Below are 17,368 nucleotides of genomic sequence, written 5' to 3'. Positions count from 1 at the left end.
CTGCACTACCTGAGCCACTTGTGTGGGTTGTAGACTCCGTCTCATGCTACCACTAGAGTGAAAGCACCGCCAGCATTCAAAAGTGACCAAAACATCAGCCAGAAAGCATAGGAACTGAGAAGTGGTCTGTGGTCCCCACCTGCAGAACCACTCCTTTATTGGGGGATGTCTTGCTAATTGCCTATAATTTCCACCTGTTGTCTATTCCATTTGCACAACAGCATGTGAAATTTATTGTCAATCAGTGTTGCTTCCTAAGTGGACAGTTTGATTTCACAGAAGTGGGATTGACTTGGAATTACATTGTGTTGTTTAAGTGTTCCCTTTATTTTTTTGAGCAGTGTATATACTACCATTCAAAAGTTTGGGGTCATTTAGAAATGTCCTTGTTTTTGAAAGAAAAGTACTTTTTTGAGTGTGTCTTTTTTAAATACGATTGATCAGAAACACAATGTAGACATTGTTAGTGTTGTAAATTACTATTGTAGCTGGAAACTGCAGATTTTTTAATGGAATATCTACATAGGCGTACAGAGGGCCGTTTTCAGCAACCCTCACTCCTGTGTTCCAATGGCACGTTGTGTTAGCTAATCCAAGTTTATCATTTTAAAAGGCTAATTGATCATTAGAAAACATTAGTGTCTAGTTTGAGAAACGGATGCCTCGCAAGTCCTCAACTGGCAGCTTCATTAAATAGTACCCACAAAACACCAGTCTCAACGTCAACAGTGAAGAGGCGACTGTGATGCTGGCCTTCTAGGCAGAGTTGCAAAGAAAAAGCCATATCTCAGACTGGCCAATAAAAAGAAAAGATTAAGATGGGCAAAAGAACACAAACACTGGACAAAGGAACTCTGCCTAGAAGGCCAGCATCCCGGAGTCGCCTCTTCACTGTTGACGTTGAGACTGCCAGTTGAGGACTTGTGAGGCGTCTGTTTCTTAAACTAGACACTCCAATGTACTTGTCCTCTTGCTCAGTTGTGCACCGGGGCCTCCCACTCCTCTTTCTATTCTGGTTAGAGCCAGTTTGCACTGTTCTTTGAAGGGAGTATTACACAGCGTGGTACGAGATCTTCAGATTCTTGGCAATTTCTCGCATTGAATAGCATTCATTTCTCAGAACAAGAATAGACTGACGTGTTTCAGAAGAAAGCACTTTGTTTCTGGCCATTTTGAGCCTGTAATCGAACCCACAAATGCTGATGCTCCAGATACTCAACTAGTCTAAAGGCCAGTTTTATTGCTTCTTTAATCAGTACAATAGTTTTCAACTGTGCTAACATAATTGCAAAAGGTTTTTCTAATGATTAATTGGCCTTTTAAAATTGAATTAGCTAACACAGGAGTGATGGAACACAGGAGTGATGGAACACAGGAGTGATGGAACACAGGAGTGATGGAACACAGGAGTGATGGAACACAGGAGTGATGGAACACAGGAGTGATGGAACACAGGAGTGATGGTTGCTGATAATGGGCCTCTATAAGCCTATGTAGATATTCCATTAAAAATCAGCCGTTTCCAGCTACTAGTCATTTACAACATTAACAATGTCTACACTGTATTTCTGATCAATTTGATATTTTAAAGGACAAAAAATTAGCTTTTCTTTCATAAACGAGGACATTTCTAAGTGACCCCAAACCTTTGAACGGATATATAGATATAGATATATGTTATACACACACACACACACACACACAGTCTTGTATATCTAACCTTGTATAACTAATGCATTCAAAACCCTGTACCCTAACATTAATCCTTAAACCTAGCTCCTAACCCCAAAACTAAACCTAGCTCCTAACCCCAAAACTAAACCTAGCTCCTAACCCCAAAACTAAACCTAGCTCCTAACCCTGAACTTAATTCTAACCATAACACCAATTCTAACCTTAACCCTAAACCCCCTAGAAATAGCATTTGAACTTGGGGACTAACAAAATGGCCCCAGTTGGTCAAATTTGTTTGTTTACTATTCTTGTGGGGACTTCTGGTCCCCACAAATATAGTGAAACATGTCCACACACACACACACACACACACACACACACACACCATACTATCTACTAATGTCTTTAATCTTATGCTATTTTCCATTTCAACAGTTTAAAAGTCTGAATGAATAATGTATTACACACAAACATACACACCTCAGGCATTCATTTCAGAGGGATCTGTGAAGTTGTTGATGGGAGTAGAGAGAGAGACTAGCAGGCCAGTGGCACTGAGGAAACAGAGGTCCGTCCAGCAGTCTTAACATAGCTAGTCGGAGGGGACTAGAACGTGTCTCTCAATGGCCAATCCCAAATCAACCCCTCGCATAACCTCTTACTGTCCCCATAGGAAACCAAACCACCCAGGATCGCTAGCCTAGAAAAGTGATGTAACACTTGTCTGTTTCATAAATAGGAGTGTGTTTCCGCTGTAGATTACACTATGCATTGTGCACTGCCAAGTTAACCCTTTCACTGGCGGCATGTAGCGTTGGTAGCTTTCATTCATGTCAATCATTTCTGTTAACTTATTAAGAACTTTATTTTTGTTTGTGAGACGTGGTCTTTACAAGTCATTAAAGGATAGATTTACAAAGTGACTGAAGTACTGAGGAGGAGTGAGTGTAACGTGATGGTGATGCAGGTCTTTATTTTCATGTCAATGTTCAACAGGTTGTAAATAGTGCACGAAAACACCACACTTACAAAACATTTGAATGATATATTCTATTTAAAATTAAATAGAGGATTTTATAAATGTCAGAAGGCACATTAACTTGCTTTGGAGACAATGTAATATGATGACCATGCATCCATCCTTTTGGATAAAGAGGGAATGTATTGAAAACACTAAAACGTCTTTACTTTTGGTTATGTTGCAACAGTTATTATGAAGCTAAATGCTCATGGCACTTAAGATAAGGATTGTCTTCAGGAAAGAAAACAGTTGGATGTTGTGGTTCAACTTTACTTTACAATCCTGTATTTACCAGGTATTTACTTAAATAGTAGAATGATCATTAGAATATCCACCTAATGACAACTTTTATTATTTAAAAAAAAGTTAATTGTAATAGTTTCTAATTCTATTGAATTCTTTGAGATAAGTGCCAAAAGGTATGACTGTTACCATAGTTTCATAGTAAATACCAGGTAGATACTAGATGAAGCAGGGCTGTAAAATAAAGTCTGACTGATGCCCTATGTTTACATGATGGTAACTGTGTAAATCTGATGATTGACAAGCCCATATCCACTCATTAAAACATTGATTGAACGGACATTCAAGTTGAACCACGTGGGCTTACAGAGGCATCGTTGAAAACTCCACTTTGTGTGATTTAAATGTGCAAATGTAACATGGTACGATTGTGATAAAAGCAACCTAATAAATGAAGCGTTGACCTTCTGAAGAACAGTTGTCATGTTGTTGTGTCCAAAATGTCAGCTTTATGCCAACTGATAAGTGGTGAGAATGCTCTATCTGACTATTTTAAACCTACACAACAACTTTTGCAGTAAAGATATTGTTTTCACTTCCCTTTTCTCAAGACATATTTAAAGGTTGTTCTCTAGTATTCTGCACGAGACTGTATCGGTCTAGGTGTCGACAGAAGTACAGACTTCTCCCTCCATAGAAGCACAGAGGTCTGGCAAAGGAAGACAGTTTTTAAACACGGAACACTGAGGTGAGCTGTCCTACTTCACTTTGACTGTCCTACTTCACTTTGACTGTCCTACTTCACTTGTATAGTCCATTTTGGTTTCCTATCAGCTGGTATGTACTTGGAATTTATTGATTGTTAATTAGGTGTTTGTTATGAGGATTATGAAATTACTGTATGCCATGTAGTTCTAATAAAAAGTGTGCTATAACATAAATATTCTGTGTTTCATTTAGGTCTAACACCAAGAATGACGTTTGTGTTTTGGGTGTGGAGGCCCGGTGTGAGTGTGCTGCTGCTCATGTGTGTGTGTGACGGAGCAGAAGGGGTGATCAGGCGTCACTGTGACTGCTATGAGGAGGATATGTATGTACAGAAAGACATTGGAGGGTTCATACAGTGTTCCCTTAAGCCTGGCCTGGGACCCTATGCTGAGTGCACAGAGATCACTGACCTCAGGTAGGTTACATACAACCAGGACAATAGAACAGAGATCACTGACCTCAGGTAGGTTACATACAACCAGGACAATAGTACAGAGATCAGCACTATATAATATTACATCATCATACAGTCTAGTCTGCCTCATTCCTCAGTCTGCCTCATTGCCTGCATCCGTAATGGGTCAGCGGTCAAACGACCTCCACTCATCACTATCAAACGCTCCCTGAAACACTTCAGCGAGCAGGCCTTTCTAATCGATCTGGCCGGGGTATCCTGGAAGAATATTGACCTTATCCCGTCAGTAGAGGATGCCTGGTTATTTTTTTAAATGCCTTCCTCACCATCTTAAATAAGCATGCCCCATTCAAGAAATTTAGAACCAGGAACAGATATAGCCCTTGGTTTTCTCCAGACCTGACTGCCCTTAACCAACACAACAACATCCTATGGTGTTCTGCATTCGCATCGAACAGTCCCCGTGATATGCAACTTTTCAGGGAAGCTAGAAACCAATATACACAGGCAGTTAAAGCCAAGGCTAACTTTTTCAAGCAGAAATTTGCTTACTGCAACACAAACTAAAAAAAGTATGGGGACACTGTAAAGTCCATGGAAAATAAGAACACCTCCTCCCAGCTGCCCAATACACTGAAGATAGGAAACACAGTCACCACCAATAAATCCACTATAATTGAGAATTTCAATAAGCATTTTTCTACGGCTGGCCATGCTTTCCACCTGGCTACCCCTACCCCGGTCAACAGCACTGCACCCCCCACAGCAACTTGCCCAAGCCTTCCCCATTTCTCCTTCTCCCAAATCCAGTCAGCTGATGTTCTGAAAGAGCTGCAAAATCTGGACCCCTACAAATCAGCCAGGCTAGACAATCTGGACACTTTTATTTTCTTTCTAAAATGATCTGCCGAAATTGTTGCAACCCCTATTACTAGCCTGTCCAACCTCTTTCATGTCGTCTGAGATTCCCAAATATTGGATAGCAGCTGCAGTCATCCCCCTCTTCAAAGGGGGGGACACTCTTGACCCAAACTGCTACAGACCTATATCTATCCTACCCTGCCTTTCTAAGGTCTTCGAAAGCCAAGTCAACAAACAGATTACCGACCATTTAGAATCCCACCATACCTCCTCCGCTATGCAATCTGGTTTCAGAGCTGGTCATGGGTGCACCTCAGCCACGCTCAAGGTCCTAAACGATATCTTAACCGCCATCGATAAGAAACAATACTGTGCAGCCGTATTCATTGATCTGGCCAAGGCTTTCGACTCTGTTAATCACCACATCCTCATCGGCAGACTCGATAGCCTTGGTTTCTCAAATGATTGCCTCGCCTGGTTCACCAACTACTTCTCTGATAGAGTTCAGTGTGTCAAATCGGAAGGCCTGTTGTCCAGGCCTCTGGCAGTCTCTATGGGGGTGCCTCAGGGTTCAACTCTTGGACCCACTCTCTTCTCTGTATACATCAATGATGTCGCTCTTGCTGCTGGTGATTCTCTGATCCACCTCTATGCAGACGACACCATTCTGTATACTTCTGGCCCTTCTTTGGACACTGTGTTAACAACCCTCTAGACGAGATTCAATGCCATACAACTCTCCTTCCGTGGCCTCCAATTGCTCCTAAATACAAGTAAAACTAAATGCATGCTCTTCAACCGATCGCTGCCTGCACCTGCCCGCCCGTCCAACATCACTACTCTGGACGGTTCTGACTTACAATATGTGGACAACTACAAATACCTAGGTGTCTGGTTAGACTGTAAACTCTCCTTTCAGACTCGCATCAAACATCTCCAATCCAAAGTTAAATCTAGAATTGGCTTCATATTTCACAACAAAACATCATTCACTCATGCTGCCAAACATACCCTTGTAAAACTGACAATCCCACCGATCCTCGACTTTGGCGATGTCATTTACAAAATAGCCTCCAATACCGTACTCAACAAATTGGATGCAGTCTATCACAGTGCCATCCGTTTTGTCACCAAAGCCCCGTATACTACCCACCTCTGCGACCTGTATGCTCTCGTTGGCTGGCCCTCGCTTCATACTCGTCGCCAAACCCACTGGCTCCAGGTCATCTACAAGATCCTGCGAGGTAAAGTCTCCCCTTATCTCAGCTCGCTGGTCACCATAGCAGCACCCACCTGTAGCACGCGCTCCAGCAGGTATATCTCTGGTCACCCCCAAAACCAATTCTTCCTTTGGCCACCTCTCCTTCCAGTTCTTTGCTGCCAATGACTGGAACAAACTACAAAAATCTCTGAAACTGGAAACACATCTCCCTCACTAGCTTTAAGCACCAGCTGTCAGAGCAGCTCACAGATTACTGCACCTGTACATAGCCCATCTATAATTTAGCCCAAACAACTACCTATCCCCCTACTGTATTTATTTAGCTCCTTTGCACCCCATTATTTCTATCTCTACCTTGCACATTCTTCCACTGCAAATCTACCGTTCCAGTGTTTTACTTGCTATATTGTATTTACTTCGCCACTATGGCCTTTTTTGCCTTTACCTCCCTTATCTCACCTCATTTGCTCAGATTGTATATAGACTTATTTTTCTACTGTATTATTCACTGTTTTATTCCATGTGTAACTCTGTGTTGTTGTATGTGTCGAACTGCTTTGCTTTATCTTGGCCAGGTCGCAATTGTAAATGAGAACTTGTTCTCAACTTGCCTACCTGATTAAATAAATAAAAATAGTTTGTAGTCAGATACGCTCTGTGGGTAAACAGACAGTGGGAGACCTGTCTTGAAAAAGGCCTTGTACAGTGGGGAGAACAAGTATTTGAGAGACTGACGATTTTGCAGGTTTTCCTACTTACAAAGCATGTAGAGGTCTGTAATTGTTATCATAGGAACACTTCAACTGTGAGAGACGGAATCTAAAACAAAAATCCAGAAAATCCCATTGTATGATTTTTAAATAATTAATTTGCATTTTATTGCATGGCATAAGTATTTGATGCATCAGAAAAGCAGAACTTAATATTTGGTACAGAAACCTTTGTTTGCAATTACAGAGATCATACGTTTCCTGAATGAAACTTTGACCAGGTTTGCACACACTGCAGCAGGGATTTTGGCTCACTCCTCCATACAGACCTTCTCCAGATCCTTCAGGTTTCGGGGCTGTCGCTGGGCAATACAGACTTTCAGCTCCCTCCAAAGATTTTCTATTGGGTTCAGGTCTGGAGACTGGCTAGGCCACTCCAGGACCTTGAGATGCTTCTTACGGAGCCACTCCTTAGTTGCCCTGGCTGTGTGTTTCGGGTTGTTGTCAGGCTGGAAGACCCAGCCACGACCCATCTTCAATGCTCTTACTGAGGGAAGGAGTTTGTTGGCCAAGATCTCGCGATACATGGCCCCATCCATCCTCCCCTCAATACGGTGCAGTCGTCCTGTCCCCTTTGCAGAAAAGCAGACCCAAAGAATGATGTTTCCACCTCCATGCTTCACGGTTGGGATGGTGTTCTTGAGATTGTACTCATCCTTCTTCTTCCTCCAAACACGGTGAGTGGAGTTTAGACCAAAAAGCTCTATTTTTGTCTCATCAGACCACATGACCTACTCCCATTCCTCCTCTGGATCATGCAGATGGTCATTGGCAAACTTCAGACGGGCCTGGACATGGGCTGGCTTGAGCAGGGGGACCTTGCGTGCGCTGCAGGATTTTAATCCGTGATGGCGTAGTGTGTTACTAATGGTTTTCTTTGAGACTGTGGTCCAAGCTCTCTTAAGGTCATTGACCAGGTCCTGCCGTGTAGTTCTGGGCTGATCCCTCACCTTCCTCATGATCATTGATGCCCCACGAGGTGAGATCTTGCATGGAGCCCCAGACCGAGGGTGATTGACCGTCATCTTGAACTTCTTCCATTTTCTAATAATTGCGCCAACAGTTGTTGTCTTCTCACCAAGCTGCTTGCCTATTGTCCTGTAGCCCATCCCAGCCTTGTGCAGGTCTACAATTTTATCCCTGATGTCCTTACACAGCTCTCTGGTCTTGGCCATTGTGGAGAGGTTGGAGTCTGTTTGAATGAGTTTGTGGACAGGTGTCTTTTATACAGGTAACAAGTTCAAACAGGAGTTAATACAGGTAATGAGTGGAGAACAGGGGGGCTTCTTAAAGAAAAACTAACAGGTCTGTGAGAGCTGGAATTCTTACTGGTTGGTAGGTGATCAAATACTTATGTCATGTAATAAAATGCTAATTAATTACTTAAATCAATTTTGTTTTAGATTCTGTCTCTCACAGTTGAAGTGTACCTATGATACAAATTGCAGACCTCTACATGCTTTGTAAGTAAGAAACACTGCCGATTTTGCAGTTTCCACTTTAATTTTGAGTGTGGCTCCAAATCCAGACCTCCATGGGTTGATAAATTTGATTTCCATTGATCACTTTTGTGTGATTTTGTTGTCAGCACATTTAACTATGTAAAGAAAAAAGTATTTAATAAGAATATTTCATTAATTTAGATCTAGGATGTGTTATTTTAGTGTTCCCTTTATTTTTTTGGAGCAGTGTATATACGAATCAATCACTAATCTTATCTTTCTTTATCTCAGGTCTGTGCTGGAGGAGGTGTTTCCTGATGTGCGTTCTCTTTGTATCCTTCACTCTTCCTCCTCCCTGCCTGCTGACTCCTTCTCTCACATTCCCCTCCTGGAGCACCTCTATTTGGATGGCTCACACCTGGCAAAGGTATGTGTGTGTGTGTGTGTGTGTGTGTGTGAGTGTGTGTGTGTGTGCTATACACGTGTATAGCTGTTATGCATTGATTCAGCCCATATTTTTAATCCTAGATGTGTGTGTATCCCCTTTTTTCACAGGTGACCTCAGGGGCCTTCGCTGGTCTGCCCAAACTAAGGTTCCTCCACATCCTCGTCTCCTCCTCCTGGGGGGGAGTGAACGTCACTCTGGAGCCAGGGGTGTTCCAGGGCCTGTCTAGCCTGGAGGAGCTCACCCTGGCTGGGATGAGTCTGGCCCTGGCCCCCCCTGCTCTGCTGGATCCCCTGGTACGGGTGAGGAGCCTGAGGGTGGACAGGGCTGGAGCGAGAGACCTGGGGGAACTGTTCTGTCTCCTCTCCCCTGGGATGGAGAAACTAGAGACCCTGGAGCTGCCTGGCAGCATGGTCAGCTCCATCCAGAACGGAGGCTGCTCTGGATCCAATCCGTGGCCCACAGTGCTCCTGTCCAGGATCCGGATCCTGGATCTGCGTGGAAACCCGGTGCGAAGGGTAGAGCCGAAGTCTCTGTCTGTGTTCCAGAACCTGTCCAGTCTGTCCCTGTCTATGGTGGATGTCTGGGTGGGCCAGCTGTGGGGGTCTGGCATGGGGAGGGTTAACAAGCTCTACCTGTCCAGTTATACCTTGAGACAGTTCACCCCCAGCCTGTCTGACCTGTGTACTCTGGTAGTAAAACATGGAGTGGAGTCCTTGGATCTGCACCTGGCCCTGATCACAGCCTTCACTGCAGAGGTCATGAAGAGGTGAGTCGCTTTAGAATGGTCTAGTCCCCTCAAACTACACTCTGGACCTCAAAGCCAGTTCCACTGTGTTTTATTACTTGTTCCCCTCTAATCAGGGACTGATTTAGAACTGGGACATCAGTTGTGTGTAATTAATGATCATCTAGAACAGAAAGCAGCAGGCTCTGGACCTCGTGGGGTTAGAGTTGGGTACCCCAGGTCTAGTCTAGGGTTTTCTGGGGGCCTGGTTTCTGATCTGACTCATCAGACTCAAAGGATTTGGATAAAGCATAAACAGACTGGTAACCAAGCAGTTGTCATATATAATCATAGAATAACAAGCATAAACAGACTGGTAACTAAGCAGTTGTAATAAATAATAATAATACATTAATATATGCCATTTAGCAGACACTTTTGTCTACATCACCAACAAACTAACATGGTCCAAACACACCAAGACAGCTGTGAAGAGGGCACGACAAAACCTATTCCCCCTCAGGAGACTGAAAAGAATTGGCATGGGTCCTCAGATCCTCAAAAGGTTCTACAGCTGCACCATCGAGGGTAGTGCATACGGCCCAGTACATCACTGGGGCCAAGCTTCATGCCATCCAGGACCTCTATACCAGAGGGATAGAGGAATGTCCTAAACATTGGAATGCCCCCCACCCTCACAACGCTGGTCTCCTCTGTTGTTAGAATCTGTGCATAGTCACTTTAATAACTCTACCTACATGTACATGTTACCTCAATTACCTCAACTAACCGGTGCGCCCACACATTGACTCTGTACCGGTACCCCCTGTATAGTCTCGCTATTGTTATTGTACTGTTGTCTTTAATTACTTGTTACTCTAATTTCTTATTCATATTTTTATTTTTTTTACTGTATTGTTGGTTAGGGGCTCGGATGTAAACATTTCACTGTAAGGTCTACACCTGTTATATTCGCCGCATGTGACTAAACAATTTGATTTGAAAGCGACTTACAGTGTGTGTGTTCATACATTTTACGTAAGGGTGGTCTCAGGAATGGAATCCACTATCCTGCCGTTACTAGTGCCATGCTCTACCTACTGAGCTACAGCACTCCAATTGATCTTTTGAATGTGAAAATTAATTCCCATGTCTATGAACAACAAATGAGCACAGGAACAGATCTGTCAACCAGGCTAATGTTGTAATATGCTAACCCTGACTCTGTAGGTGTGGTCCTGGTCTGAGGCAGCTGTCTGTGACTTCTGAGGATCTGTCTGGTATGGACCTGGGGTTCTGGACTGGTACCGGTCAGATACAGGGTCTGATGATGGTCCTGACCAAGCTGACCAATGCCTCGTTCTGCTCAGCAGGGGGAGGGAGGGTGTGGAACCTCACCTCTCTCATTCTTCATGAGAATCACCTCACTGAGATCACCACTGATCAGGTCAATCAGTCTGTCACTTCTGTTTAATGTCTATACCTCAATTAACTGAGATACAATAACTTTGCTGACAAATGTATTTGACTTGAGATATTTGTATGATGTTATATAAAATCAGTATGGCGATTAGTATGATGTTTGTCATGATCATTCTCAGTTCTCCTGTATGCCCCTGCTGGAGCGTTTGGATCTGAGTGGGAACCATATCTCCTCCTTGGCCCACCGGGCTCTCCAGGGGATGCCGCTCCTCCGCGTCCTCGACCTCACCCACAACAAAATCTCCCTGCTGGGAGAAGACGACTTTGAGGGTCTGCCTGCTCTAGAGGTCAGATCAGGATATTTGTGTTGATGTGCTAACTGCTATATGTTTGGAGGGGAAACAGATTTTGGTAATCAATTATTGATGATGTGACTGTAGGTTCTCCTCCTGGAAGGGAACAAGATCTCGGGGGGCATCGCTCATGGGGTGTTCCGTAGACAGCATCGACTCCAAGACCTCAGCCTGGGAGAGATAGACATTATCTACCAGCTCTACCTCAACATGCTGTTCCTGGGCTTCCCCACCAAGCTCCAGCACCTCCTCATCGACACAGGCCCAGGAACCTACCTCACCGTAGGCCATGTTCCCGCTCCTGAGTTCCCCATGGTCCTGGAACTCAGAGGGAAGATGATCCAGTCCTCTGACTGTGAAAACAACATGTTCCCCATGGTCCGAGAGCTGAAGGTGGGCCAGGATGAGGAGTTACTGTGTTGTATCTCAATGTTATGTCTAGCAGTAATCTTCAACCATGGTCCTGGTGAAAGTAAAGGTGTGCAGGCTATTGCTCCATCCTCCAGTACTAACACACTTCCCACTGGGCAAAAACTAATTGAATCAATGTTCTTTCCACATCATATCAAGCAACAACAATATATCTGTGATGACGATGAAATAAAGTGGAAAACTGATTGGATTTGCAAAAAGTCATCAACCTAAGAACATTTAGTATTTTCTTCACCAATCTTTTAACCTAAATCTAATGACATGGTGACATTTGTTGTTGATTTCATGTTCAATTCACATTAGTTGACAACTCAACCAAATGATGTCTGTGCCCAGTGGGTTGGTTCACCTGATCAACTTATGTGAAGCTGTGGTTCCACAGGACCAGGATTGAAGAACACTGCTTTATAGCTAAACAGCAGATCTTGTACAGGAAAATTAATCATACTGGTAGCTAGCCAGATAAGTTTCTGCTACCGCCAATTCATGTTATTGTCATGCCTCAACAACGTTGTGCTGAAGGACTTGGTTGCAGCAGACACTGATCTGGCTAGCTACCAGTAATTGTCCTGTAATCTTAGTAATACAAATATTCTGAAAATAGGTGGGCGAGGGGACAAAATTTGACTGCAACAACATTTTCCTGGCCCCCTACTTCCTCAACCTGGAGTCGTTTGAGTTCTCAGCCAACCCTGAGAAGTTTGTCACCCCCTACACCACCATCAACCAGCTTCGAAAGCTGAAGAGGCTCAAACTGACCAACCTCAACTTCTCCAACCACACAGACCCCAGTGTTACCTTCAGGAACCTGACGGAGCTCAGGAGCCTAGTGCTGATCAACTGTCGACTCAACTTCCTCACTAGGGTACTAACTAGCTATTGGTCCATCAATCGAATCATTCATTGATTGATCGTTTTTCCAACCGCTTTTAGTTTCATGCCTACTGATAATGACCCTGGTGTCTCTACCTTGACATTGAGAGTCCTTAGATCCTTCTAGTGATGGCATCACATGTTACTGCCAATGCTGTCTTCCACATTACTGTAGCTCTCAATTCAAAGGGCTTTTTTGGCATAGGAAACATATGTTTACATTGCCAAAGCAAGTGAAATAGATAATAAACAATAAAAAATTAACAGTAAACATTACACTCACAAAAGTTTCAAAGAAATAGAGACATTTCAAATGTCATATTATGGCTATATACAGTGTTATAACGATGTGCAAATAGTTAAAGAACAAAAGGGAATATAAATAAACAAATATGGGTTGTACAACCCCTTTTCTTGTGGAAACAGTTCACAAATCGTGCTGCTGTGATGGCACACTGTGGGCAGTGTCTCCTCTTGAGAACCATGTCTGCCTATGGCGTCCTCTCAATAGCAAGGCTATGCTCACTGAGTCTGGACATAGTCAAAGCTTAATTTCATTTTGGTTCAGTCACAGTGGTCAGGTATTCTGCCACTGTGTACTGTCTGTTTAGGGCCAAATAGCGTTCCAGTTTTTTGGTAAATTCATTCCAATGTATCAAGTAATTATCTTTTTTGTTTTCTCATGATTTGGTTGGGTCTAATTGTGTTGCTGTCCTGGGGCTCTGTGGGGTCTGTTTTTGTGTTTGTGAACAGAGCCCCAGGACCAGCTTGCTTAGGGGACTCTTCTCTGGGTTACTTTCTCTGTAGGTGATGGCTTTGTTATGGAATGTTTGGGAATCACTTCCTTTTAGGTTGTTGTGGAATCTCTTTTCTGGATTTTGATCATTACTGGGTATTGGCCTAATTCTGCTCTGCATGAATTATTTGATGTTTTACGTTGTACACAGAGGATGCTTTTGCAGAATTCTGCATGCAGTCTCAATTTGGTGTTTGGCCCATTTTGTGAATTCTTAGTTGGTGAGCGGACCCCAGACTTCACAACCATAAAGGGTTGATTCAAGTATTTTAAAGCCAGTTCATAATTGGGATGTCGAATTTTCTGTTCCTTTTAATGGCGTAGAAGGTGCTTCCTTGCCTTGTCTGTCAGATCGTTCAGAGCTTTGTGGGAGTTACCTGTGGTGCTGATGTTTAGGCCGAGGTAGGGATGTTTTTTTTGTGTGCTCTAGGGCAATGGTGTCTAGATGGAATTTCTTTTGTGGTCCTGGCAACTGGACCTTTTTTGGAACACCATTATTTTGGTCTTACTGAGATTTACTGTCAGGGCCCGGGTCTGACAGAATCTGTGCAGAAGATCTAGGTGCTGCTGTAGGCCCTCCTTGGTTGGGGACAGAAGCACCAGGTCATCAGTAAACAGTAAAAATTTGACTTCAGATCTCTCGGCCTCTTTCTCATTACTGTATCTCTATCTCCCTCTGTCTTTCTCTCCCTCCCTCACAATGTCATTACTGTATCTCCCTCTCTCTCTCCTTCTCATTACTGTCTTTCTCTCCTTCTCTTTCTTTCACCCCCCCCCCTCTCTCCCTTTCTCTTTTCCTCCCTCTTTCTTTCACCCCCCTTCTCTCCCTTTCTCTTTTCCTCCCTCTTTCTTTCCCCCCTCTCTCCCTTTCTCTTTTCCTCCCTCTTTCTTTCACCCCCCTCTCTCCCTTTCTCTTTTCCTCCCTCTTACTTTCACCCCCCCTCTCTCCCTTTCTCTTTTCCTCCCTCTTACTTTCACCCCCCCTCTCTCCCTTTCTCTTTTCCTCCCTCTTTCTTTCCCTCCCTTCCTCTCTCCAGTCCATGTTTACAGACCTGGTGTCTCTACGTGTTTTGAGGCTGTACAGTGAGAGCCCTCTGATCCTGTTGGAGGGGGTCTTCATTCCCCTGCTGTCTCTCTCAACGCTGGTCTTTGACCAGGTCGACTTCCGCTGTGACTGCTCCAACGGCTGGCTTCTGGACTGGGCTGACAACTCTCGCAAAACACAGGTAGAACAAGTCCGGTCCAACTAAAGTTCTGATAACATATAGATTATTGTTGATTAATTACAGGTAACAGGTTTTTACTAGGGATCGTGTATTTATGTTTGATGATTTCTGGTCTTTAACGGGTGCTGTGAACAACAAATTATATTGATTAGAATCTTTCAACAACAGTCAATTTATAGGTTTTTGATAATTGACTATAAGAGGTGAAGTTGATACAGTATATTGATTACAGATGATTAATGATTGATTGGTTATGGATTCAGGTGGTGCTCCTGCAGCGACAGCAGTGCATCTGGCACTACCAACGACTCAACTTCCTATCCACCATGGAGCGCCTCTGCCAGACCGAAGACGACTTCCTGTCCTATGTCTCCACAACGGCCGCTGTGTGCACCCTCCTGTGCTTGGCGCTAGGATACCGCTTCCTCCGCTGGCCTTGTGTCGTTCTATTCTGTCATCTGAGAGGATGGGTGGAGCGACGTGTGGGGAGGAGGTGGTGGAGGAGGAAGAGGAGGATGGGGGGACAGTGGGAGGAGCTGATAGAGGGGGAAGAGGGAGAGGAGACGGAGGAAGAGGAGGTGAGGTATGATGCGTTTGTGTCGTTCAGCAGTGGTGACGAGGCGTGGGTACTGGGAGAGATGGCCCCGATGCTAGAGGAGGGGGAGCCACGACTACGACTGTGTCTGCACCACCGAGACTTTGAGGTGTGTGTGTGTGCGGGCGAGTGCGCGCTTTGACATGCAAGTGTGTGTGAGAATAGAGAATATGGGGCTATAATGGTACAAAGTACAACCACAAATACATTAGATTTCATTGATAAACAGCACCCAGCCTGTTGTGTCCTGTCCCAGGTAGGGAAGGGCATCGTGGATAACATCGCTGAGAACATCTACTGCAGCAGGAGGACGGTGTGTGTGTTGACCAGACGCTACCTGAGGAGTGACTGGTGTGGCCTGGAGATGAGAGTGGCCACACACCGCCTGTTGTCTGAGCACAGCCACAGACTCATCCTCATCTTCCTAGAACACATCTCCCCCTTCGAGCTGTCTGCCTTCCACAGGTAACACACCAACTCATCTCTTGAATGGACTGAACTTAGAATGGAATACATTGTATATGAACAGAAATTATATGAACAGTAGTGATATGAACAGTAGTGATATGAACAGTAACTGGGTGTTTGTGTTGCAGACTGGCTAAGCTGGCCAGAACCCGGACCTACCTGGACTGGCCCCAAGATGAGGACGAGAGGGTAACGTTCTGGGAGCGCTTACGACGAAACATCGCAGAGAGAGACGCAGACGAACTGGTGAGAGAAGGGGTCAGATCAGACATTGCACCATTTTTCCTGCTTGTTCTCATGAAAGTAATCTATTTCTACCTGAAGTGTAACTATTCCACTGTAATGAGTAACTTTGTAACTCAGTTACACAGAAGGTCAACCTGACCCTAGCACTGTTACAGTATATAACATACTGTATGTGTTTTCAAATGTCCTTTCATTCTACGTTCATTTTGCAGCATGATCCTCCGGAAGCATCCTGAAGTCATCTGCATGTTCCACGTGATGTTCTACGTTTAGAGAGAGAGAGTGTTCGCTACTGATCTCAGATAAGGGTGACGTCAAGGGACTCCTTTCTGGGCTTTGTTTTTGCATAATATTTTGACATTGATTTCTTTGCCTTCCACTTATCAGACGCTCTTATCCAGAGCGACTTACTGGGTTAAGTGCCTTGCTCAAGGCCACGTCGGCATATATTTCACTTAGTCGGCTCTGGGATTTGAACCAGTAACCTTTCGGTTACTGGCCCAATGCTCTTAAACGCTAGGCTACCTTTCCTTTGTCTCCTTTCTTTCATTCACTGATTGTTCAATTAACTGTTCTTGGATCTGTGCTGTGTGTATTTGAGCACAAAAACAACATTAATATGCTAAACATTCTCCCATGGAAACAACACATTTCAATTGGTTAGATATTGTTTCCTGTATATGACCATTTGTTTTAACACATGTTGCACTCTGTAACTCATTGATGCAATGTGATTTTACAGTAGCTTTATAGTGCAACACTCCTCCCATCTAAAGCAGAGACCCACATAGTATAGCTGCTGTCTCAGCTATACTGACTAAAGTGTGTGTGTGTGCATGCTTGCAAGAGTCCTTGTCTGTGTGTGTGTTTGAAAGTGGTGTATGCTGTCTACCTGCCCTCTCCTCAGTAAGTCCCAGGGCCTGTTGGTTCTAACCCTCTGCAGCAGAAGGACAGTGTCTTGTCATCACTAGACATCCATTGCTACAGGCTGAGAGATGAGGGTTAATAAGACATCCTGGTCTGTGTGAGAGCTGCTGACTAATCATGCTGATGATGCATTTCTACAGTGTTGCGTGAATAAATGGGGACGTGTCTTTTTAAGATTTGGAATAGTCTAAACCTTCAGGCAAAGCCGTGTGTGTGTGTGTGTGTGTGTGTTTCATTGTCAAATCCAAAGATAATAGAGTCGTGTTGGACATATGTTTTTGTAGTTATATCCTCATCGCTGTGTTTGCTCAATTATTAAACGGACATTCAACTGCAACGGAATGAAACTGTGCATTTCCTGTGAGTGTGTGAGCATGAATGTATCTGTGCATGATGTCACATCAAACCCCTCACTCAGTGGAGTTGGATTCAGACTCCTGTG

General features: G+C 44.0%; 1 protein-coding gene across 1 annotated transcript; it reads left to right on the top strand.

Annotated features, from left to right (window-relative positions):
* Positions 1-1,599: 1,599 nt before the first annotated feature.
* On the top strand, positions 1,600-17,263 carry LOC112222663 (toll-like receptor 12). The gene is made up of 13 exons (XM_042307217.1): positions 1,600-3,686; positions 3,899-4,121; positions 8,708-8,843; positions 8,972-9,630; positions 10,819-11,035; positions 11,190-11,357; positions 11,451-11,756; positions 12,400-12,660; positions 14,502-14,690; positions 14,954-15,394; positions 15,542-15,750; positions 15,882-15,999; positions 16,212-17,263. The coding sequence occupies exons 2-13, from the start codon at positions 3,913-3,915 to the stop codon at positions 16,233-16,235; spliced, it is 2,937 nt and encodes a 978-aa protein (XP_042163151.1). The 5' UTR covers positions 1,600-3,686; positions 3,899-3,912; the 3' UTR covers positions 16,236-17,263.
* Positions 17,264-17,368: the final 105 nt, after the last annotated feature.

The sequence above is a fragment of the Oncorhynchus tshawytscha genome, linkage group LG03, assembly GCF_018296145.1.
Source record: "Oncorhynchus tshawytscha isolate Ot180627B linkage group LG03, Otsh_v2.0, whole genome shotgun sequence".
NCBI classification, from domain to species: Eukaryota; Metazoa; Chordata; class Actinopteri; order Salmoniformes; family Salmonidae; genus Oncorhynchus; species Oncorhynchus tshawytscha.
Note: the sequence above shows the minus strand (reverse complement) of the source record. Positions and strands in the feature narration are given on the sequence as shown.

Bases quoted from the DNA above. Each gene is read 5' to 3' on its own strand.
- LOC112222663 (XM_042307217.1), top strand. From the start codon at position 3,913: ATGACGTTTGTGTTTTGGGTGTGGAGGCCCGGTGTGAGTGTGCTGCTG. The intron at 11,358-11,450 runs GTCAGATCAGGA...ATGTGACTGTAG, and splicing joins AGGGTCTGCCTGCTCTAGAG to GTTCTCCTCCTGGAAGGGAA. The intron at 14,691-14,953 runs GTAGAACAAGTC...TTATGGATTCAG, and splicing joins ACAACTCTCGCAAAACACAG to GTGGTGCTCCTGCAGCGACA.